At 41.5% G+C, this 25,643-nt stretch overlaps 1 protein-coding gene across 4 annotated transcripts in view; it reads left to right on the top strand.

Moving 5' to 3' along the window:
• The window catches only part of cpne5b (copine Vb), a 113,522-nt gene that overhangs the window by 284 nt on the left and 87,595 nt on the right, over nucleotides 1-25,643 (top strand). For all 4 annotated transcript variants that reach the window (XM_070959646.1, XM_070959645.1, XM_070959642.1 and 1 more), the window contains exon 2: nucleotides 130-402. In XM_070959646.1, the coding sequence (XP_070815747.1) occupies nucleotides 284-402 (119 nt within the window). In that variant the 5' untranslated portion in view covers nucleotides 130-283. The remainder of the gene's footprint in view (nucleotides 1-129; nucleotides 403-25,643) is intronic.

The following is a 25,643-nucleotide window of genomic DNA, read 5'->3' as shown; positions in this document are numbered from 1 at the left end:
TTCTTTTTTTCTTTCTTCTCTTTTTCGTTTTATTACGCCGCACGGACAGTTAACCAAGTGCGCCTCTGCCTTTTGCTGGTGTCCACTCACTCAGTACTCCCCATTTCCCTCCCCCTCCCTCCTCTCCAGCTTCAACATTTGTGAAGTGGCTGCCTCACCCGGTCGGACCGGAGGCCATCTGGTCTCTGATCTGGTCTCTGGAGTGACCGGAGACTCGACGCGCTCCGTCAGGGGCAGGCTGTGCGGCTCTCGTATCCGACCCGAGCCACCCCGAGACCTCGCGATGGAGATGATGGAGGGAGACGTTATGGACAAGCTAGAGGACATGTCATCGGTGTACGACTTCGACCCGATCACCGGCAACATCCCCGCCACCAAAGTAGAAATCACCGTGTCCTGCAGGTGAGTTGAACGCCGGAAGCGCAGCCGGCGGGTCAGGAAAGTTCGGTGGGAGAAGACGGTAGAAAAGTTGACGGCGCCCCACCCTCCCTGTGGGGTTGAGTCAGGCTCGTTCATCGAGAGGATTAAGTTATCCAGACTCAGCGTGGTTTTAGTTTACTTCGAGTCTAACTAACAGTCTTTCTTAGCAAGACTCGGTGAGTTCTCCTTCGGTTTGTGCGCATTTCATCTCCCACTGAAGCCGTTTCTGACCCCTGCCATCACAAAGGAGGTCTGAAAATGCGCCAAACTTCACACTAATCCATGCATGCAGGCGTTTACGTCGATTTGTCAGGTATCAAAAAAAAGGTGTGTGTGTGTGTGTGTGTGTGTGTGTGTGTGTGTGTGTGTGTGTGTGTGTGTGTGTGTGTGTGCGCGCGCGCACTATGAGCCACGTGAGACCAGCTCATTGTAATGATGAAGTGTATGTAGCTCCAAGTGCTGTGATGTGCCAAAAGTCACAATAATGCGACATTTTGCCAAATGAATCTCCCTGCAGGGCTCGTTCAGTGAGAATAAACAGTCACTCTACTCCCCATTAGGAAAGGTTTTAAACTCAGTGCTTTCAACGCCTTTCGCCTCTCAGACATACACTCAAGTGCTGGCATGTGTGCGCATCCTTGCACGTGCGTGCGCGCGCGCACACACACACACACACACACACACACACACACACACACACACACACACACACACACATCTCTCTGGTCTTTGATGCTGGGTCTTAGGTTGGTGAGCCATCCAAGCAGAGTGAGTTTGAGCTATAACAAGCTGTGTGTGCATTATTGATGCGCTTTCTGACGTGCAGAGAAGCTCGCTGCCACATCTCTGAGCTCAGACTAAAGAAAAAAACCAAAAAGAAAATAGACAAGAAATGAGTGTGTTTCAATTTGCTGAATGAACAACCGTTTACTTGTTTGTGTTGGTGCAGGAACTGGTGGGCGATAGTGGAGAATCAGTTTAAAGGCGGAGAGGGCGGCTGGCAAAGTGTTGCGTACCAGTCAAAGCCCTGCATGTTTTGGATTTTGGATTTTTCAGCTTGTAACGATGAGGTGATTGGGATTACATGCCCCAGTGATGCTCAATTAAGCACCATTCAGGTAAATCATGAGTCCTATTCTGACAGCCCTCTGCATTTACGCAAATTATTTCTCTGACGGTGTGTGTGTGGGGGTGGGGGGTGGGGGTGGGGGGGCTGCTGTGCATCAGCTTCTGTGCTGATAGACAGCCAGAGTAGTGGTGCAGAAGCCTCCTACCAGAAAGAAGAGGAGTTTGGGAAGAAGAAATCATTAATCGAATGGGGTGGGTCGATGCTTTCCCCTCCTGCTTCACTGCATGTGTGTGTGTGTGTGTGTGTGTGTGTGTGTGTGTGTGTGTGTGTGTGTGTGTGTGTGTGTGAATGAGTGAGAATAAGAGCAAGAAAGGCTGAGGCGGTTCATCTTTGAAAATCATACATTTGATGCATGCAAAGTTTCAATGAAATGTGACTGATTGTGATGTAATGTGGATGGAATATAGATGTAACATATTCTAAACAAGCTTACTGAATAGGTGGGTTTGCTGTAACCATGCTCAGTATAGGATTGTCATGGACTGCAGCCTAATGAGCTTTAAAGATGCCTCAAGTATGTAAAAGGTCCAAATTTCCCACACACACACTGCAGTTCCTGTGGTGGTATGATAAATAATTGATACGAGGCGACTGTATCAGGCACTCCTGAAGCAGAAAAACTCAACAGTTAAATCTTGCTGCCCCATTCAAACACTCCCATTTACAGTTCAAGGCCTCCCAAATCCTCCAAATCCTTTGTACAGATGTTGTGTGAGTCAGATTCCTATTCAAGAGAAGAGGCTCCCTGTGGGGTCTCTTTCACTATTCTCCCATTGTCATCATGTGCACACACTCTCTGAAACCTCCAAATCATCATGAGAGCTGCTCCCTCTGGGTTAATACCCCTTATTAGAGGCTACACCCCCCTTTTTGACAACGTATTATTATCAGGACCACTGACAAATGAAGCGGGGGTGGTTGCGGATCTGTAAAATAAAGGGGCAAATGATGGGAATTGGTTTGTTTCATTTAGGGAGAGGAGAAGACTGAATTGTTCATTGGCAGGAAGTTGCAAGATCAGAACCTTTGCTGAGGTGTTTTAGTTGCCAGACCTCAACCATATGTTATATATGAACAGACAGTCAAGTCACCAGGTCCACTTTGCTGGAAACGACACATCAATCACATTTGTGGCAAAGCTTGAAACAGTTTGACACTAAAATCCAGTTTTTGTTTTTTTCTTAAACTGGTGTTTACACTCCAGCATTGCTCAGTGGTCTGGTTCCTGGGGAGAAATGAAAGGAGAAGGGCACAATTGGCATGTGGACAGGAAGTGCAGGTGTAAATCCTACAGCCACAAAGCCAAGCCGCTGTCCTCTGCTCAGCCCTTTGTTCAGTCCCTGGTCGATGTGGAAGTCTGTTGTCCCATTTCTGCTACACTGTCGAACTGCCCAGTCAATCCAAACATCATAAAGGAGTACTTATGTGTCTAATGTGGCCCATGGCCGTTTACCAGCCTCTCCAGTCAGCTGATGAGAGACTGTCTGGCTTGTGCATTGAAGAGTAGGTCAGTCAATGGAGAAGCACCAGCAGCTGAGAGTGATATTGATAAGCGATGAGCTCACCTGGCATTACTGGTGGTTGTTGCCTGGAGCCAATGCAAGAAATCTACAAAACCAAGCAGCTACAATTTTGGGTTTTTAAAGCCAATAATTCACTTTCATTTCAGCACAACCGTCATCCCACGAGCCCCAGTTTGTGCCTCTCGTGCATTATCATTACATTTGAGTCGCGCAGTTAGGCATCAGTTTTTCTGAAAAATAAATACCCCGCAATCTTTGAGAAACCCAAAAGGTAGTTTAGTAGCACTTACTGCTGCTTTCCAAATATCACATACTCCTCTTTCCACATGGATGGAAAAAATGCTCCATCCAAGGCACAATAAAAAAAGGTATAATGTAACAGCCTCCACCAAATTATCAAGTATTTAAAGAAGTTTTTGCTTTATTTAATCCATTCTGACTGCTTGCTCACTAGGCTAATGCAATGCATTGGCTGTGCTATCTCAATTTCTGTTTCCCAGTGGGCATCGCGTACGAACCGAACACATGACACACACTGACACTGAAGGATGATTGATGAGAAGCAAAGGTCAGGAGAGGTGAAGGGTGAGGGCCAATCCAAGCACAGGGTCAAAGTTCACACTGACCAATTAAACCATTAATGATCTGCCCGTTTCTTGAGAGTGACACCTAATCGAAGATCTTTGATGAGGTGAACACGGGTCTTGTAACAGGCAAATTTTACTTTTAATTGGTGATTGCAGTTGTGATATAATGATTCTATTCCTGTAGTTAGTGCATGGCTCCATGACAGTGGAGATGTGGGATTTCTCAGCTCCGTGTGCTGTGATTAAACTCCTCTGCTAAATGTCTGGAAGATCTTTATTTGCATATAGATTTGCGCTCATGAGGACCCTGGTTCCAGCGTCTGATAGGTTCCTCTCCCGATCTGGGAGAGATATGAAAGCATCTCACACAGTGGAGAAAACCCCCTGGGACCCCAGACGCCACGGTTTCTCATCGCTCTGCTCTTTCACATGACATCTCTGTGGGTCTGAGCATGTTTGGTGTGAATATGGTCTGTACTGCAAGCATCACTGAAGCTAATTAACCATATGAAGAATGTAGTGTATAAAACATCAGCTCAGCTTTGCAAACTGCAACATTATTATCTTGCAGATGACTGGCCCACATCACTAAAAGAAAGATGCCCCCCCCACACACACACACACTGCATGATGTCACACAGCCTAACTGACTTGAGCCCGTCAGGGAAAATAAGGTGTGGAGGGAGAGTTGGAGGCAGGGAGAGAGGAAAAATAGTGTGATTGGTGAGGGAACAGAAAAACAAATACAGACTGAGATGAGAAACTTGCTCGTCATTGCACAGTCACTGGGAAGTGAATTCATTAAGAAATGCAAATAAGAGACTAACATGCTTAGAGAGAAGTCTACAAAGTGATAGAAAATCTCTGCCCTGCTCTTACAGGTGATGAAGTTTTATTACCACAGCAACACAGAGGCGGCAGAAGAGTCTCAGTCATTTATGATGCAGTATGTCTGTGAAATGTGAGCATGTGCTGGAAATAAGAATGATGATACTTCAAAATAAACCTGAAGGAGCGCTTTATTTTACAACCCAGTATTTACTCACCAATTTAAAAGCATAAAACATAACCTATATAACTATAAGCTATTGTAGTTTCTGTAATATTATTGCTTTGAGAATCCTGCAAAGGGTGATGCAAAGGGTATAAAGTACTGAAGTGTCAACTCCATTAACTCCATCCTCCATTGCAGTGTGGAGGATTTAGCGGGCTCTCTTTGCAGAAACAGAATAGAATTTCCGTAAATACATTTTCATTGCTGTCTAATCACCTGAAAATAAGAATAGCTGTGTTTTTGTTCCCTTGGAATAAGCTCTTTGTATCTACAGAAGGAGCAGGTCCTCTTCGACAGAGTCCGCCATGTTTTACTGCCACCGTTTCTACAGTAGCCCTGAATGGACAAACAAAATACTTTCCCTTTTTTCGTGGTCACACTAATCACTTGGTTGCAATCTGCAAACTCGCTGCTAGATGCCACTAAATCCTACACACTAGACTGGACCTTAAATATTTTGGATATTTAAATTGTATTAGATCAACTTTATTATGGGCATGTAGATGACAGCAAGAAAGGAGGACCAAAATTAAGAGACTTCACCAGTGGGGAGAGAGAGAGAGAAAGAGAGAGAGAGAGAGAGAGAGAGAGAGAGAGAGAGTTTTGAATAAGAAATGACCAAATTAATAAAGACAAAATACAGGAGCAAAATCAGAAAGCTGGTTTTCTCCTCTATACACAAATATCTTAACACGTACGTAACAACTAAAATACCCGAAGAGACAGAGATGATGTGCTGTTTGGCCTGAAGCTTTGTGTAACCATAGGGGACATCACACTACCACCTCTACCTACTGGCTCTTCACACTACACACACACACACACACACACACACACACACACACACACACACACACACACACACACACACACACACACACACACACATACACACACGTTTTCATAAGCTATGGGAATCATCTGTTTATAGTTTATGCACCTGAATTTTAGTGGAACAGTCTGCACTTTTGGGATTTTTCCCTCATGCAGGCCCCACAGATCTCGTTCCGTTTCCTCTGACTTCACTCTATATGAGCTGCAGCGTTAAGCTGGAGCAGCATTGCAGACCAGGGTACTCCCAACACCTGCAGCACTGATGAGTCTGCCTCTCTCTCTCTCTCTCTGATTCCAGCTACTGTACATGGGCCTGGCCTCTTGGGGGCAATGGCACAAAATCTGGTGATAGTAGCTACATGCTTTTTTATTCCACCTCCTCCTCTTCTGCTTTTGCTTTTACAGATAGACAGTAGACGTCTGTGTGGTCACTTGTGGCCACTGTGTGTGTGTGTGTGTGTGTGTGTGTGTGTGTGTGTGTGTGTGTGTGTGTGTGTGTGTGTGTGTGTGTGTGTGTGTGTGTGTGTGTTTTGTCTCAGCCTGTTTTGTCACAGTCTTAACACGCAGCAGGGAGACAAATTAAAAGACTTTATGAAGCTTAGAAGCAGCAGAAGCACATCAAATATGCATCAGAGTTGTTTCTGCTTACAAAACAGTTTTTTTTCTGTTTCAAGACTGCATTGAACTACAGAAAGCATATTGTATGTTGCTGTGTCTGTGTGGAACGCTTTGCATACAAAAGACATTTGGAAGGCTTTCAGCATGTAGCACTCTCTTCTCCTGACCTGGCAGGAACCAATCAATTATTTTCTCCCCTCTTACTTACTTACTGACATCAGGGTGAGTGGATTGTAGAGAGCAAACATCATTTTTGAGCACCATATACTATCTTTCACAGTTCAATGCTGTTATTTGCCTTTTTAAATGCCTTCTTTTCACAGCCTTCGGTACACCGACGGACAGACTGTGACTAATGCTTTCACTAAATCAATAAAGTGGACTGTGGGCATGTTGAAAAGATTATAAATGTGCACATGTCAAGAGCTGGTATCCGCACTTTAAAAGCTATGTTTTCCTTCACTTGCCTGTTTTATATGAATAAAAAACAAAATGTCATCATCTTTGCAGTTACATAGACCTTTTTTCTTTTTTTGCTTTCATTACCATGATACTATAAAGATGCTTGATTTTTATCCGTCAGACACCCAATAATCCCCTCCAGCCCTGACAGCAGCACTGTTCAGTTGTCAGCATCTTAACAAAGCAATGGCTATAATCAGCTCTGTCAGCTCTGCTGCCGAGAGTTAACTGTCTAGTTCCTGTACCCGTCAAACTCTACCATCCACACTTGTATTGAGCTCGCATCTCAGCTCTTGAGCCCGGGTGAGAGGATCTCCTTGAATACAAATGAGGCCCGACGAGGTTGTGGTCGACAGCGGCTGCACATAAGTGATGTTAAGTCCAAAGGAAGAGGGCAACGTTCTCTGTGTGTGTTAATGATGGCTCACTGTCACGCTGGCTTTAGTGGCTGAGAGGCTGAGACGGGACTTTGATCTGTGCTCTCTGGCATACAGGCTTGCTGGTTCACTGGCAAGAGCTGAGGAGCCATGGGCAGACAAAGTCAAATTCATCGGTGAAGGACTGAAGGTCTCTCTCCTTCTTTGTGTCCCAAATACTGAAGACTGTGACCAGTAAACATGTTATAGGGTTAAAATGAATTCCAGTTGCAGTTTGGGGATGGGAGTCTGTGGCCTCAGTTTGATGGTAAGAGCCATAAAATGTAATGTTTCTTGTAAAGCAGATTGCCGAGCAAACAACTAGTGGTCAAATGCAAGTTTTATTTGAGGAACATAAATATAACTCCAATAACAGTGAGCTATATTAAGCTATATTCATATGCAAATTCACCATGCATGCTCCTTTAAATTATTCTTCTCTCCAGAATACATCACGTAAAATGTATTCAGATTTTTCTGAGCAAAGACTTTGCATGTAATTGATCCTCCAAAAAGGAATATTTTCCACCAGGGTTTGTAATTTATTACACATTTGGCTGCAATGTTTCATTTCTGACACCCTGAAAGGCCAGCCTTCTGTGTTGCTTTCCTGTTTGTGAAAGTAAGCCGGACATTTTCCATTTCGTTTTTTTATCGTTTCAGTTTGGCATCAAAATGTTGCTGTTGCTCTTTTCAAGCCCCATGATATCAGTGATGTTACAGCCAGCTTTACTGCGATGGCTGAAAGCTCCAATGTTAATGTCCACACTGTCACACAAAGCCAAACACTACAGGAGTGCACTGATGTTTCCGTAATGGCATGAAGGCATTGAAAAAGACAAACTAGCATAATTTGATATTGTGAAATGGACCATAATGTTCATATCTTCGTGAGCAGCAGTGTGTTGGTACAACTGCAATGACTGCAATCTGTTTGGATTTCACACAATAAACACATTCAAACATTTGCATACAAGCAGTTCCTACTGTGACAGTCAGAACTTTGTTTCTAAATCTTGCCTCAGGTCAGGGATTGGTGAGTGTTTATACATGTTTGATATGCATGTGGGGAATCATGGGTCACCTGAGCCATCTGTCTGATTGGAGGAGCCATTATTAACATTTGACCAAGGGTCCATGACTTGCTTGTCTTGGCTCCCTGATTAGCATTTTGTCATTATAATTTCAAGTTACACTGGACTGAGGGATTGCTCAGGAGTCTTATTATTTTATTGCATAACTGGATTCATTTAGCTTTTCAGTTGGAGCTACTGACAAAGCTAAGAGGCCATATTTCTGCATGCCCTAAACATCATAGAGCTCACAGTAAATGCAGAGCAGTCTGTGGAGGAAACAGATACTGTATTTGTTTTAGATGACCTGTTTAATATAGATACAGATAACTATAATTATAATAGAGATAATTACAGACGAGCGATCACCAACAGCCAATGGGTAAAACACTATTACTTCATGTTTCTCAAAAGGATGGAGGAGATAGGCGTTGCACCAGCAGACAAAGCTCTTAATACTAAATTTACATCCACTGGTGCCATTATTTCCATTCATGATGCCAGACGCAGGAGAGTTTTAAATGTGCTGAAGTTTCTGTTAGTATGGTGAGTGACTGTACACACATACCTATTTCCAAAAGTGCAAGGCCAGAAACAAATTGTGAAAAACAAGATGTGCACACATCATTAGATTCCCTAAATTACAGTTTTGCTGTGCTCTCTGTGCTGCAATACATCACTGTTAGTACTTTAAACATGTGTGATATGTGTGAAATTACACATAAAAGCCTTTTAAAGCGGAGCAAAGTATTACAGTGTGGCTTTTTCAAAGGTTTCCAAAGTCATCTCAAAGACTAACCATCCAAAGATTTCACCTGAAATCAAAAGAAAAACAAAAACAAAAAAAAACCTGATGTACTAAAACTCTGAGCATCAGAACCTTCTGATAAACTGGACAGGTGCATGGACAGTCATTTAGCTGTGTGAATTGCACCCATTGTGCAATGGTCAAAGCATCCGTTCCCGGCATATGTGATGGAGTAATGGGAGCTTAATGGCTCTTAGTCAGAGCTATTGAGGAAAGTGAGTCACAGCTGTGGACAGCTACCATCACCTGGATATTAGAAGGATGAAGCTTTTTCATCCTCACAAGGACCATATCCACCACAAATCATGCATCCCAATCCAATGCAATAAACTAATTTGTTTTGAGTAGGCCAGTGTATGCAGGTGATTGGACTCCTCCAGTCGATGATGGAGCAACAGCAAGAATGCTTATTGGTATCAAGAAGTCTCTTTTTAGGAGCTCAGTGAGCTGGCTGCTCCCAACGTGTGCCTCTCTGCACATGTTGCAGCCTCTCATGAATTATATGCCTATTCTGACACATTCCAATGATTGCATCATGCTTATTTGAACAGACTTTGCTGAAGGTGATGGAAATTTGAGTCTGCGATGCTTAAAATTAGACACAAAGTCTGGCACCCTTCGGATAAGCTCCTCTTGCTGCAGGTACATGTGGCCTCAGGTTTGGATCTGTCTCTGTTTCTCCCCATTGGCATCTTAGGAAGCCAATGGGCAGAAACATGGCAGTCCACCATCACAGTCTCCATGTGTCCAATTGAACCACGTCACATGAGATCTTCAGTTGAAGCATTATTGAAGCACATTTTTTATTTGAGGTATCATTGCAGGCTGTGGCTGTGACTTTATTTGTCAGAGTCTGGGTGCACTTACTTACTGAAATGACAACTAATCTGCAGATCCTTCACATACTCTACCTGTTTAACCTTTAAAGCTGATATCTTGACACTCAGCAAAATACAGTCAGGCAATATAATTATTCTTTATTAAATTATATATACATATATATATATACACACACACACACACACACACACACACACACACACACACACACACACACATATATATATATATATATTAACACAAATGAGACTGAGAAGCGAATGAAAGCAGTCTAATGCTGTCATTAAAATGCCAGTTTTACCAGCTGTTGGCTAACCAGCATCTTATAGTGGGTGATACGTGACATGAGTTCACGCCTCTGAGTAGATGTGAGATTGTTTGCCTTTTCTGGGCCTGCGGTGCTATTTCAGCCCTGGCTTTGTGCCCCCAGTGCAGGACAGACTGATTGGGCAAGATCATCCTGTGTGGTACAGCAGAGCTGGAGATGTGTGAAAATGTGTGGGTGAGATGACTGGATTTTTTTTATTTTCCTGTTTATTTTTTCCTTTATTTGATAGTGACAGGTGAAGAGGAGATGAGGAGAGGAAGGGGTATGCAACACATTTCACTGGCTGGAATTCAACCAGCAACATGCCTGGATTTGATTATGGCGTTACCAACCCTGAGGGAAAATAGATAATGGATGTGTGGGCATGTGAGTGTATGTGTGTCTTGTTCTTCTGGCTGCATTCATAAGGATGTGATTCCATTGTAGTGGTTTAAGACAATTATTATTGAGGATATTCCTTCAGACAAATGACTGTAAATAAAGCTGTATATACATTTTTCTGCCAGCTCCCAAAGATACCAAGTCCTCTCATCAAGTTATTATTGTAATACCAGCTTTTCTATTTGTGTGTTGGCGGAATCCCTTTTAAATGTCTTTGCCCTTCCTCACAGTAACTACATCATTATATAAACTGTATGAACAGTCATTTGTCTTATTTTCTAACCTCTACAGTTGATTTGAGGATTTGCGCAGTGTTTAGCCATGCTAGCAGTGTGTCTCCAGTAATGGCAATGTCTTTCCCTGCAGACAGAATCTGACTGATTTTGTTGATCCCCTGGCTTCAATCCAGAATTTTGGCTGAAGACCAAATACCTGCAAAACTTTCCCATCAGCCTCAGCTGTTCTTCTTAATAAGAAGCTAACATGCCAAACTTTACATCTGCTAAATACCAGCATGTTAACGTTGTCATTGTGAGCATGCACTGCAAAAATAAAAACTAATTTCAACAGGGGACAGATTACTATAAATGAGCTCATTTATCTGCCAGCAGAACAGGAAATTATCACATACCAAAATTTTGAAAACAAGTAAAAATATGTAGTCTCGAAGAACTCACAGTTACCTTAAAAGTAATGCAGCCAGGCTAAAAAGTACAAAATACAAAAAGTACTTTTCTGGATACAAAGAAATTCTGTCATTGAAAAAAATAGCTTCGTACTTGTCATGTTGATCAAACGACTTTATGATTCCGGGAAGTCTATTTTGAAGCAAGTTACTCCGAACCAGTAATAAAAATCTCAGTAAGACGTTATAATGTCTTGTTAAGATGAGGTTGTTATGTTAGCATTTAGCTTAAACCACTGCTGTGTCCAAGTACAGCTTAACAGTGCTGCTAGCCTGACCACAGACTCTTGGTCTTAATGTTACTCCACACTGCTGCATGTTGTGTGCCAGTGAATGATTTGAGGAGGAGGAACACATCTTACGAGCATGCAAAGGAGGGACATTCGACAATGAGATCCTCTCTCTACAGCGGCCCACTTCACTGAAACAATCGCACATTTTACACTGACCTACTTTGCGGTTTCCAAAACTTTTCCTCTTAGGACATTATTTTTACAGTACGGACTCACTCTCATTTCCGTTTTGCTTTTCATCTCACAGATCCTGCTGAATTCACTTCCAGCATAACGTAAATCTTGAGGCAGTGAGCTGGAAACTTCTTGGCACTCTTTCAGTCGGATAGGGGCGCACAGTGTGATACTGTTTCCTGTTTTACCCACAAAATACAAGCTGATTTCTGCATCTGAAAAGCACAACGTGAAAACTGCCAACTTTTACCTGACAATGGTAGTCAAGTGAAAAATCACGTCCCACCCAGAGGAACAGATGATGCGAATCAGAAATGATCAATGAACCACGGTTTGTCAGAGACCTAACCATGCAGTTTATAATGCTGCCCCTCACCTGACCTGTGTTGACTTGGGCTATGGTACAGTCCATGCTGCTGGGAATTTTGTGATGATGCTGAGTGTCCCTGCCAGGCTGCAAGCTCGCTGTGTCTGTCTGGCAGGCTGAGCAGGAATCTCCCAGGAGGAAGTCCTGGCCTGAATAATTCAACAGCTGGTGGGAAAAAAGATCCTGCTTGGTTCTGCCATCGATCCGACACTAAAGCAATGCCAGCACTACAGTTTGGACTCAGATGAGTGAGTCTGTGAAAAGAGCTTCATTTATGACTCGCTACTGCTCTTTTTGTTATAGGCGAAAATGGATTAGAGAACATCGCCTTCAGTGGAGGGCTAAACTTTACAATAGATCGATGTTTATGTCACTATTGGAGCACCTATATTGCTAAAATGATAATGCAGACAAGACAGTGAGAAGAAAAGAGACAGTGATGAAGGGCCTGTGAAACTTCATTTTGATACATCACCCAGCTTTAATAACACTGCTGCATAATGCTTTCCCTAGCGCCCTTATAAACAGATTACTCCCCTTCTTCCACCTCCTCATTTTCCTCTATTGCTTCCAATGTTATCTCTTTTTCCCCCTCCCATCCGTTTGCTCCTTTTTCATCTCCTGCTATAATTCCTCTCCCTAAGCTCACCTCTCTTTTTACCTTGTTCTCGCCTCCTCATTCCTCATTAACTCCTCCCTTCCTCTGTCATCTGCCACTGCCATCAACACGTTCCTTTCATTTTGCCTCACTGGCAAAGCTTTTTCATTCAAGAGTGTGAGGGTAGCCTCCTTATTACAATCCATCCAAGCTTAAATGTCCTTGAGGAAAACACTCAGCCCTTCTCTGCTTTTCTTTAGTGACAAGTTGTCATTGCTGCATGAACATCTCACATTTTCAAAGCATCAGGCTTTCAAGAGGTAGAAAAGCAGTTTTTCTAAACTAAAATAAATGTGAAAGGGTTTTTAAGCATAAGATTTGTTAAACATACAAATATATAACCAATACTGGAGCATCAAGGTGTATAGTTATCTCTTGCAGTGACATTTAGGCTCATTTTCAAACAGTTTAAAATGTGTGTAACTAATAAACATTGAACCCCAAAGTACAATGACATGTACATACACTCCAGGAAAAGAAACGTTTTCGATGAGTGATTGCTGTCAGTGTTAACTTTGGGTACAAATACATTACGCTACATCACCATTATGACATGAACTAGCAGCAGCAGTAGGAAGTGTTGGATTTGCATGAACCGCAGCTTAATACAACTTGATATGTTATTAGGAAAGTTGCCAGTAAACAATGAGACTCTGTTACCATTTAGATAAAACTACCAATAGTAACGCTGGATTATGTGCATGCATCGTTTCCTGAGAATTACTTGTCTGTAGGTCAGTAATTTGATTGTGAGGAAATGGCAGACTCTACCACCTGTAATAAAAACTACTTTGTAAAGACGTAATTACAGAAAGCAGATACACTGAATTGGTTAATGCCGAAAAAATGCAGACAACAAATATTATAAAAACAGGATTTGATTTCAGGAAAACCTAAGCGATTCTAACTTTTGGCATGCACTTTTAAAAAGCAGTCTTCTTCTTCAAATTTGTAAATCAGAATAATCATTGGTGGTGCAGCTTTCTCTTAATGTGCCTTCTGTTGTTTGAAAAATTCTGATCTATCTCATGCTTTAATCCCGCAATAACTGATTTTTTGGCCACTTGGGGCAGCAAGTTGTCAACACAGCATTGACACATCATTAGCTTTTAAGTTAATGGGCTCTATTTTTGTTTCTGCCGCCGGCGTGGCACAAAGTCAGGTCCGCTTCGCCGATGGGGCGTGGCAGCGCAGTCTTTGGTATTTTCGTGCACTGCGCTGCAGGCGCAACTACTCCCCCTTCTCATCTCAGTCCCACCCAGTGGCACAACTCGGAAGGAGGGAGGGGAGAAGGTGTGGAGTGGGTTTGACACAGCCGAGTCCAATCTTCACCAATCACACCAGCTCCTCACCTCACCTTTAAAAACGCCGCTAGTGAGGCGCATGGCAAGTTTCGAGGATGACTGAGCCTGCGCAGGAAACTGTCCGACGCCCAAACTTCTCCCAGGAGGAGACTGATGTTCTGGTCCGGGAGGTCCAGGCTCACAATGCAAAAAGCGATTCACTGATGTCAGAAGAAGGCGGACTGACTGATCCCCACCACCGAAGCCACGGTATGTTGAAAAGACCTGGTGGTAAAGAAGGTCAGAGCTGCTGTACCCTTACCGCAACCGGGAGAGCACAGCCGGGGTGCGCATCAGAGGCCACGATGTGCGCTACCATGTCGACGACCTCCCTTGGCAGATGTAATTTGTTCCTGTGACATGCAAAGAGTAGATGATTAAAGAAAATTGCATAGCCTATGGTGTTGAAGGTGTTATTCTCGTGGCCCACCTGCACTCCTGCTCACTCATGTCTAAATATGAGGTCCTTATGGTAAATCCTCAGCCTCCTGCTCCTCATCCTCCTCAAAGCAATGATGTACTCCATCTTTGTAGATAACGTTAAGCATTACAATGATAACATTTGTATTTGGAATGAAATGACGTGGGTAATAGCAGACAACGATCATCACTTTTTCCCGTCTGTCTGTCTGTCTGTCTGTCTGTCTGTCTGTCTGTCTGTCTGTCTGTCTGTCTGTCTGTCTGTCTGTCTGTCTCTCTCTCTCTCTCTCTCTCTCTCTCTCTCTCTCTCTCTCTCTCTCTCTCTCGTGCTCTGAGATACATTCGTGTACATTCGGTCAGATTGAGTGACCATTATGCATGCCAAACGCGCTTGCGATGTGGTCAGATGAGATACTGATTAAAATATCTAAATCTAGGTCTGACTGTATGCGCTGACTCAGATAGTTGCATTGAATCGTGGCTGTTGCTAATTATTGATCGCAGTAAATGCCAGACACTGTGGAAACCTGCCTGTGAGGTATTGGTGACGTGGGCGCACAACTCCACCGGTTTACAAAAATCCACTTGCCCAGCGGTGCGCCGCTGGCACACAGAGTTGACCAGGTCTGGGGTGGTGAGCTTTCAGCGCACTTTTACGCTGCCAGCGCAGACCCAAATGGAGCGAAAATCCTCCCCCTACTGCGCCGCAACGCCCATCCTGGTGTACCTCTGTGCGCCTCGGTTTACCAAAATATCAAGTGCGCTACACAAAAATACCACTGCGCGGGGTGCGCACCCCCCGTCACCCAGTGGCGGGCACGAAAATAGAGCCCAATATGTGAACTTGCTAGCAAACTGTTGCTTATTTACACATTAGCAGTTGGAGCAACGTGTTTGTCTCCACTCTCTTCTAGCTCCGTCTTTACTCTCCACCAACTCCTGAGGGAATATCTGGCTCTTTAGCTCTTAAATGCGCCACTATGTTCACCAACTTTTTCTGCCTGCTGTTGAAACACATCTTTGTTGCCTTGATACAAACTTACAGTACATTTTGCCAAATCTGTTTGGCTCCATTTCAGCTGTGCCTTTCGTTATCTACTCAGTGATTTTGCAGGTGATAAATATCCAGTTCCAGTCTGTTTTCTTATTTTCTACAACACACACACACACACACACACACACACACACACACACACACACACACACACACACACACACACACACACACACACACACACACAGTGTGTCTTGAGTTGTGCTGCATTGTGTACGAACAAGAGGTCAATATGAGGTCTGCATGAATACAGTATAGATTCATTCTACACCCACAAACTGTCCTCCTTGAAGCAGAAAAATACACCCTCGATGGGAACCTTTCACCCTCGATGCACACATGCATTTGAAAGTCTTTTCTTGGATGCAAATTTCCAGGGCATGCTGTGAACGAAACATGTATTGACTATATCCCTCAAGACTTGACAATTCCGAAAATATTCACATGTAACTGATACAATACAGTGGAAATGAATGCATCTGGTGAGCAGTATCAGTGAGGAGTCCTCATTTAAGTTAAAATCTTTGAGCTCCCGAAGTTTTAAGCATTAGCCTGTAGCAGCCTATTTATGCTGACTTGTGCTTTATTCCAAGTCAAGAATATCATCAGCTCAATTTTCAGGTCTTGAAACGCCTCTTCAAAAAGAACCACTCATCCCCAGATATTTATCACGCTTTTCTCAGCCTGCACTCACAGCAGTTGGGTTGGAGAGCTGAGGAACCTCCTGCAGGTTAGAGGGAAGGAGCTGTCTAATTATTGTGGTTTGTGTCAGATCTCAGTAAATAAAGTCAGCCATGTCTGTGTGTCTGTCTAACAGGGGCTTGTTTCTTCTCCCTGTGCAAGAGGAACTCCGTTAGACTCAGTCTATTTCTGATCTAATCTCTGAGGACTTCATTTTTCTCTCCCTCTCTTTCCATCTCTCTCTCTCTCACACACACACACGCTGACACACATTTTCTCCTTTCCTTTTCTTGTTCTTACATTTGATTTTCTCTTACATTCCTGCTCTCTTGATTTCACAAATTCCCTTGTGCACAGAGACATACATACCCAAATCCTGCCCCGCTGCCTCCGCACATCTCAGATCTTTTCATAACCTCATTTACATAAGGGAAGTTGTGTTTCAGGAAGTTAGTTTGAAACCCCTTTAGTATTGCCAATCCCTTTGAAATGGATTACGCAACACCTAATGCAAATCTGGTGGCGCATTTTAAATATTTGATGTCACAGAAGTAGTTGTTATGATGCTCTGGTGAAAAGTTTATTCTTGTCCTTAAAGGAATATTTAAGACAAACTCACATGTACAGTAACTGAAAAATCTAATTTTTCATCATCCTTCTCTCTTCAAAATACAGTGACCTCAAATTATGAGACTGTCCTCTAAGCAACATCTCCTGTTCACTGCTTTGTGGAGCAAACTGTATTTTACAGTAATTATCACAGTCTGCAACCCCGAAGACATACACTCTTCCAAACCATTTTCAAAGTCTCTGCTGATTTATGATTCGAAAGACTGGTTTCATTTTTCTGGGCCTCACTGAGTACTACATGCAGCTCTGCTTTAAAGCTCTGGGGATTTGATGTGATCACATTTTGGGTGAGGTCTACTTCAAAATTTAGGACAGGACCGTTGTTGACTTGGAGCTGCTGTGTAGGAAGGCATATGCTGTGGTGCTGTGGGGGCTGCACTTGACACAGGGTAATAAAAGAGTCGCTTTGATGAGGTTTTGTTTCAGAAGACCCAGATTTGAATACACTCAGGTTGAGCTCATGCTGGCTTGGTGTTGGTGTTGGTGTTGGTGTTGGTGCAGCTTTTTGTCGTGCTTCTGTCCCACTTCCTGTTTGAGTCTCTTCATGTACATCTCATTGTCTATGCATGTGCTCTACTGTATATGGGTGGATATATATTTTATGCCACAATTTGCATGTTGACATGAAGATTAAATTGGGGTGTGTTTCAGTGAGTGTGTATTATGTACTAGAATTGCTGACTTTGCCTACTAATCACACCACTGTGATTACACAGCAGCCACTCTTGCCTTTACATTTTGTCTGTAATTGCACTTTTATAATTCTTTTTAATTTTCTATTCTTAATTTTGTTTGACATACCTCACACTATTCATTTTTCACTTGGTCTGTTTATCTGCCTTATTTCTGTTCTTGCACTGCTGCAGTACCTGAATTTCCCTTCTGGGGATCAATAAAGATTTATCTTATCATGACCTCAATCAACCGATTCCCTTCACCCTGGATGCCAATTTACTGCTTAAATTTTTTGCTGAACATTAAAGAACCAAATTCTCACATAAAAGCTGGCATTCAAATGATGGCCGGGGGCATGGCAAGTACGAACAAATAAAGGTCAGAAAAAACCCATTGCAGGGTGTGAAATTACCTGTAACCTACTACTACAGCTCACATTGTAAATTCAACATAATGCACATTTCCTCCGTCAGGACGATTCAGGACAACAGCATCATGTTATACAAACCACACCACTTTCTATTTGTTAACAGAAACAATGTTCACATACTCTTAATTCCAGTCATTTCTTCTTTATTGCTCTCCTGATTGAGCTCAGCACCCTCTGTTGTTTTTAACATTAAAAGCCTACCTGTAAAACATAGACTGTATAAAACATGGATGTAGTCTCTGTGACGTCACCCGTAGGTTTCCGAAGAGCCGCAGTGAAGCTCAGTGACAGTGGCTCTGGCCTTCACCATCTTGGCAGTGTCTGGCTAATCCAAAAATAGGTAAAGAGGTGGTCTGTGGGTGGAGCTGAGACAAGCCAAAAGATACCTGGTTGTTGAAACCTAGCGGCTAGCTGTCACTCAAAGCATCCATCCCCATAATTATGCATCATTTATAGCCTTAATATAATTCAAAGGAGTGACTATAAAGATTTATTCCGTACAGTTGACACAAATGTGGAAATTAGCTCTAGATCCAAAACCGTTCATTGTACTAGGCTGTAAACATGTTTATTTCTGCTGTTAAGTTGGAAAATAATGTGGGGGTCTATGGGAATGAATTGCTTTTGGAACCAGCATCAAGTGGCAATGTGAGGAAATACATGAACTGAACTTTTAATATGAAAGTTCTTTAGGAAATGTTGAGTTTGATTAATGAGAGCTTTATTGGAAAGGCAAAGCAGAATGCCCGACATGACTCTTGCTATACTGATGGAATGAGTCCTGTAGAAATGAGTATTAAACTAAAGTTACCACAACAAACAAGTAAATGGACTGAGTTTTAACTTCATAGTAACTAGGGAACAGGGGAAATACAGAATAAAGGCTGTCCCAAATAAAAGCCTGGTTCTCTCAACCTATTTGTGAATTTGAGATATTTTACTTAATCTATACAGAACTTGTGCGAAAATAACAGGAACACAGAAATAATAAGGATAAAAGCAAGAACACACATATGGCCTCAAAAAAGAATGAAACACCTCACTGAAAGAGTGTCAGCAAAACTGTTACATTTACGGAGGCAGTGTTTGATGCAGGCTGTTCTACTAGAATACAATAGGTTGCACAGGTGGTCAACGCATCCTTTTTCAAACACACTGTGTATCGAAGCTACTCCACTCTGACAGCAAGGCCTCTACTTTGTGTGGATAAGCAAAGTCTGTATTTTGTTCAAATTTATTGACATCATATCTGGGGGATAGTGATGTCAGAACAGTGAGCCTCCTGAATTTACACCCTTTCCAAACTTTCATTTATAATTGCCAGCGCAGTCTCCATAATTCTTGACTGGGAAAGATTATAATTTACGCGGGACTAATAGCATTACATGACCTCTGTAATTGGCAAAACATGACAGTAATTTGCATTAGAATTTTTAGTTAGCAAATTACAGACTTTGTAGATTTGCATAGGGTTAAGATCACAGATGTCCTCTGCAATTATTAATTGACTTGAGGTCAAAAAAAAGAAGTTTTTTACTCGTTACCAGTTTGGGAAGCATACTATTTAGATTAATTAAATAATCATAAAAAACACTAATAATCACATTGTATAAATGGATAACATGTTAATCCAAAAGACAGTTATCATTTGTGAGTGTTTATGTTTCCAGACTGCAGTTACCGTCCACTTGTAAGTGAGCTGACAGGAAATTGGTTTTGTTTTAGGTCTAGAGCACAGGTTTTAAAATGTACTTGTCAAAAAGTAGAAGCTTTTTAATAATTTGACAAGAAGCACTTTTAATTATTCAACAGACAGAAAATGACCACCTCATAGTGAATAAGTAAGAGTATATTCTGTTGTTTTTCCACTTTTTTGTGATGTTGTAATTGTTGTAATTAATCTGTAATTATGTCCTGACTTTTCCCCCCATTGTGTTGCTTGCTAATGGACACAAACCAAGTGCCTCTCATTGTGTTGTTTGTTTTCATGAATGTGAGAAAGCTTCATTTTCGAGATAGACAGGCTTAGCCTTTCTTTGATAATAGGAAACATTGGGATGACCATTATTCATGTACAGAAACATCCAACACAGCATGTGTCAATGACGATCGGAGAATGATCATCTTTCACTTCCTCTACCTGGATGACAACCATGGCAGGGGGGCTCCTGTTTGTCTGGTAGTCCACCACAGGCTCATTGCTTCTGCTGATATTGAGCTTGTTGTTGCACCATGTGATGAAGCTCTCTGTCAGTCCTGTGTGCTCCTCTGTAAAAACAGTCTCTGAGTAAAGACAGCATGTTTCTGACTGGAAGTTATTCATTTGAATCATACATGTCAATATAGTGATAACTTGAGTCTGACAGACATGGATGTGAACAGCACACAATCACGAGGCAGCATTTCTAGATATGCATTCTTAAGCTGCAGTATGTTGAGCCCTCAAAGCCACCATACAATTACAAATGTGCACAAAAAACAAAACAAGAAAACTTAAGCTAGCATTATTCAGTAACCACATCAGTTGCATTAGAATGTGATCAGGAGTCCACAAAGTTAGTTTGGAAACCTATGTGCAACCCATGGGCTTAAACCTGGATGTTCTCCTTCATACAGCAAACTGCATTTCAAGCACATAACCATAGTAACATACAGTAGGCGGTCATCTATCATGCTCAAAAGACAGTCAAGTTATTGGATCCAAAGTATAAAACGTCTTCCTCACCAATTATCTCTCTGGAAAGATGGCAACACCTCTCCCAGAGGAGCTCGTGGCCCAAACCACAGCTGGTATCCAACAACCTCTCTGTCTCCAGCAGAAAAACAGAGGAAGCACTCCCTCAACACATGAAGAGTTACTGTGTTTAATTCACAGTATGTAACAATTGTTGTATACAGAGCAGCATTGTTGACTGCCAGTTTGCTTTCCATCTCAATGTATTAGATTACAGATATACTCTATGTACTCTAAGTGGCATTTGCTGGCCATCATCACACTCTGACTATGAAAGATGGCTTCCAATAAAAGCTTACATGAGATTACTAAGATATCAGTTTAGAAAAGTGTTTATCGGATAGCAAGAGTGATTGAACCACCATGTTACATCGACTTTGCCTTTGCTGCAGCGTGAGAGTGACTTTGTTTCAGGAAAATCTTTCACCACATCAATGCAGGCATTCATCAAATGTGAAAACTATATATTTCAATCAATAATGCATGACGGTGCAGAGAGAAAACTGTTTTTCTCACATATCTGCAATTTTTGGAGATTTTTGTTTAACCAGTGATCTCTGGCATGTCAGAGTGATTGAAACATCTGAAAAAACATGCTTTGACTGAGTGAATGTTGGGAAATAAAGACCAGGGGCACAGGAATGAAAGCAATTGGAGGCAGCATCGAACAAGAGATAATGGAGAGACCATTACACAGCTGACAGATGAACAGGAGGTGGAAATGACAAGGATAGAGAGGAGGCAGTGGTGGGTGACATATGGGCTGATTCATTTTAGACCAGTGTGCAGGAAATATGAACTACATTAGAAAAAACAGAAAGAGAAACGAGGGAATACTAAGATAATTGGTTGGATGCTTGCATGCTTTGGTGACCATTTGTAACACCCCTTATGGCCCCTATGAACTTCCTATGGCTATTTTGGTATTTCTCAATGAGAAATTGTTAGAGAGAACTCCCAAATGAAGTCAAATAGCTCACAGCAGATCTTTGGATGCTCAACAAGTCTCTGATATTTTCTGACATGTGCCATCTACTGCTAATCCAAGACATGTCTTTAATTTTATCCTCCAACTCAGACACAAACGAACGAACGAATAATGTTCTGTAACGCAGTCGCCAACCTTTACACACGCTGGCTCTGTTTCCTTTAATTTGTGATGATAGGCTGTAGGGATTTCAATGTGATCTGATTCACTCAGAGTTAACAGCTCTTAATATAAAAATAGAATAAATGAAAGGTCAGGTGGACTCCCACACTATATTTATTATGATGAAGTGTAATTTTAATATGAAGTGAGAAAAATAGCATCCTCCTCCACCGCCTCCACAGCCATCTTTTCATAGAGGAAAAGACAAAGAGAATCCTCCATGTACACTGATATAACCCATAACGTTTCTGATTGAAATATTAAACACATGCTCACTGATACACTCAAATTCATCAGCAATGTCTGGAATAAATAAACAGAGCAAAGAAAGAATACTTAATACGTAATAAGAGTGCACCCATGTCTTTTTCAGGTATCCGAGTTCCAGTTATGTAATCTTTGAAGCAATCAAATGAAATCCCTGAACTCTTTGATCAAATCTCTCTTGAAATTAGCTAAAGATGTAACTGTAACTACGAAGTCGTGAAAGGCACTTAGCGCACAGTTAAGGAACAGCAGCAGTGCCACAGTGCAGAAATGCTCCATTAGAAAATTAAAGTCATGCATTTCAATTTTTACTTAAGTAGAAGGACAAATGTATCATCATCAAAATGTACTTTTATTTTTACTTTTACCAAAAGTAAAAGTATTCATTGTGCAGAAGTTAGAAAAATAGTTAAGTATAGTACAAAGTTGTTTGAAATTTGCACAGATTCACACACTATGAACAGTTGTACTGTGATAGTTTTCTTGTTGAATTCGGATCCAATGTGTGCTTTCGATTGGTTCATACATTTGAATCTTTACACACCTGCAGACAGTCACTGACTTATTGGTCTTAAAGTTGTAAAAGATCACAATACTGTACAGCAGCTTACAATATGTATTATGTGTAATGTTTACTTGAGGACTTTGACACTCAAATTATAACAATGGAGCAGGAATAAAGAGGGGCTGCTGCCCCACGCTGTGTGCTGTATTTGAGGAGCTGAATAAAGTAAACAAAGCATCCAGTAATTAGAAGCGATACGTCCCTGATAAATTTAGCATGCAAGCTAAAACTGAAAACAGCATGGCATTATTTCCAAACTTCCTTTCTTCTTCTGGAGTTGGAGCAGTGCAACATTTGTGATTAGAGTGAAATGACTTTCTGAAATGACTTTTAAAAATCCGCTCACTTAAGTACCCACAAACTTAAGAGATGTGAACTCCTCACTGTCAGGAGTCAAACAGTGATTAAATGTATCTATGGGGATGTAAGGCACACACAAGAAAGTAGTATTGTGAACAACACCAACATGTTGATATTCCTCTCAGCATGTCACCTTATGATGAATCACGTTTTAAGAATAATATGTTTGAGCTAATTGTCTCGTCCATTCGCTGCTGTCCTGCATGAAGCACACGTTAGCATTTAGAGAACGTCAAAATGTGGAAGACTGTGCAGATTAAGCGACAGAGGTTGGATGCTGGAGTGGGACAGACAGGCAGAGAAGCAGCATGAAAAAACCCTTGACAATAACCTTTTTGATCTTTCTCCTCACATTACTCAAGCCTGTAATTTTCTGCCTCCAACCTTTGCTGGAAATTACTGCAGCAGGCGCTAATCAAACCTCATGTTCAGCGAATTCCTTTAAAATCTGTGATTAGGACTGAAACTATGAAACTATGACTCTTGACATTAGCTGTCATAATTAGCAATTGCTAATGAATAACATTAGTCTGTGAGTTGATGATACAAATTCAAATTTAGGGTAACTGGCATGTTTTCAAACAAAGTTGCTCCAGAGGATGATGAGGTTCAATTAAAAACCTAATTCACGGAGCAAATCTCGCACAAAAGTTAGTTAGAAATGAAGAGGCGCTGCTGCAGCACGTTGTGTATAATGTATTCTTTGCTTGCTGTTAAAATGGACTGCTGGTGGAGGGAAGCTAAATGTAACTGAATATGTGTTTGGAAGAGGAAGAGCTGAATATATTAAAGTAAACAAAGCATCCAGTTATTATTATATGACAATACATCCAATGGACATTTAGCATGCAAGCTAAAACTGAAACCAGCATGGCATTCTTTCCAAACTTACTTTCTTCTACTGGAGTTGGAGCAGTGCAACATTTGTGATTCGGATGAAATGACTCTTACAGTCAGTGCTGAGTCTGTACCAGTTTGATTATTTAATTATTGTGCTTTTGCAGTGCCAAATCCATTTTTCTTTTCAGTTTAGATCAAATTGTAATGAAAGGCACTTTTGCCTGGACCTTCGACTCTGCAGCTAGAATTTTAAATACTGCAACGTTTCAATCGCAAGCAATTGCATAACATCAGCAAGTATTGTCTTTGAAAGTTTGAACATAAAATGGAAAACAACATGTCAGGATTTCATGGTTTTCTTTGTTGTCTCAACTGGCTCTTGAGAGCTGTAAAGAAAGGGAGGAGGAAATAGAGAAGCAGAGAAAAGATCAAAATAGATTGAGGCTGATGGAAGACCACAGCTGAAGATTTAGGATGACAGAAACTGCAGAGGAAAATGAAATAAGAAAGAAACACGAATCAAAAGAAGGCAGCGGGCTCTGGCATCTCAACAGAGGCCTCTTGTGTCACTGTGGTGACTGAGAAAACAAGAAGGGTAATAGTGTTGGGTACACAGTTGCCTCTGGCAGGCATTATGAAAAGGTCAAGCAAGCGTGATGGAGGTGTAAAACGGACACTCGAAACACGGGCGGAGGTTGAGAGATTAACTTAGAGAGTCGGATTTATAGAAAAAACATTAAGGCTCAGAATAGATCAAGAAAGACAGAATGGTGAAGAGAAGAGGAAAGTGCAGTCGCCCAGAGGGAAAGACTGTAATGCTCATGTCAGGTGCGGCAAGAATCTGAAAGCTTGGCGCTGGGTGAATAAATTTCAGTGAAAGAATCGGCCTTCGACTTGGATGCTGTGCAAAAATTCTTGTAATATATGTATGCTTGTTTCCTGTGCTCTGACTGTGGTGTGAAAATTTCATTTGCATTGTCAGTCAGAAAAGACTAGATTAAATCTTTTAAAACCAGATTATCCCTTCTCACCCAGTTGCAACATTAAATCGGTTGGATAAATTTGATTAAAGTTTGAGTAACATTCTGGTCATAGTTACGTACAAGAAGACAAACCTGAAGGTTCCTTCTGCTCTTGTGTTATTCCAAATATTGATAAAGGCTTCACCTGAAACCCATAAAAGAACTCTAAGTGCATTTGTCTGTAACTCTTAACTCCAAAGAACACCACGTTCATTTGCAAAGTGGGATATTCTCCTTTTCTGAGCTACTCACTAAAGAGTTTGAGCAACACATAATTTAAAAATCGACCCAAAGCCAAAAGAAAGTCAAACTCAATCTAACATTTAATATTTTAGTTGTACGCAACACAGAAAAATGATCACATAAACCCGGAAAACTGGAGTTATGGCTTTTTGAAGAGACATGTAAAGGTAATTGCTGGTTTACACCGAGAAGGGAATCTTAACAAATCTTATCAAAGCTTTGTGAGGATACATCAGGTAAGATCATCCAACTTCTGTTGAGAGATGAGTTTGCATGAATAAGTAAAAAAAAACAACATAATCCTACAAACCTGCACAAGTGTGAAAGAAAGTGTAATGTCTCCCAATGCAGCCCAGTTCCAAACTTCCACTTAACAGATGTGAACTCCTCACTGTCAGGAGTCAAATACTGATCAAACATCCAGTGTTTCTCAGATAAGACTCCCATGATGCATTGCTCTGAGTTCTGTGTTTTGACACTAATGGTCAATAAATTAAAGATCAAAACTTCTGAAGTCAACATGAAAATTTGAGTGAAAGTTGTCAAACAGCGCATGAATTTCTGATGAATTTTTAAATA

Source organism: Chaetodon trifascialis, chromosome 3 (assembly GCF_039877785.1).
Source record: "Chaetodon trifascialis isolate fChaTrf1 chromosome 3, fChaTrf1.hap1, whole genome shotgun sequence".
Classification (NCBI taxonomy): Eukaryota; Metazoa; Chordata; class Actinopteri; order Chaetodontiformes; family Chaetodontidae; genus Chaetodon; species Chaetodon trifascialis.
Note: the sequence above shows the minus strand (reverse complement) of the source record. Positions and strands in the feature narration are given on the sequence as shown.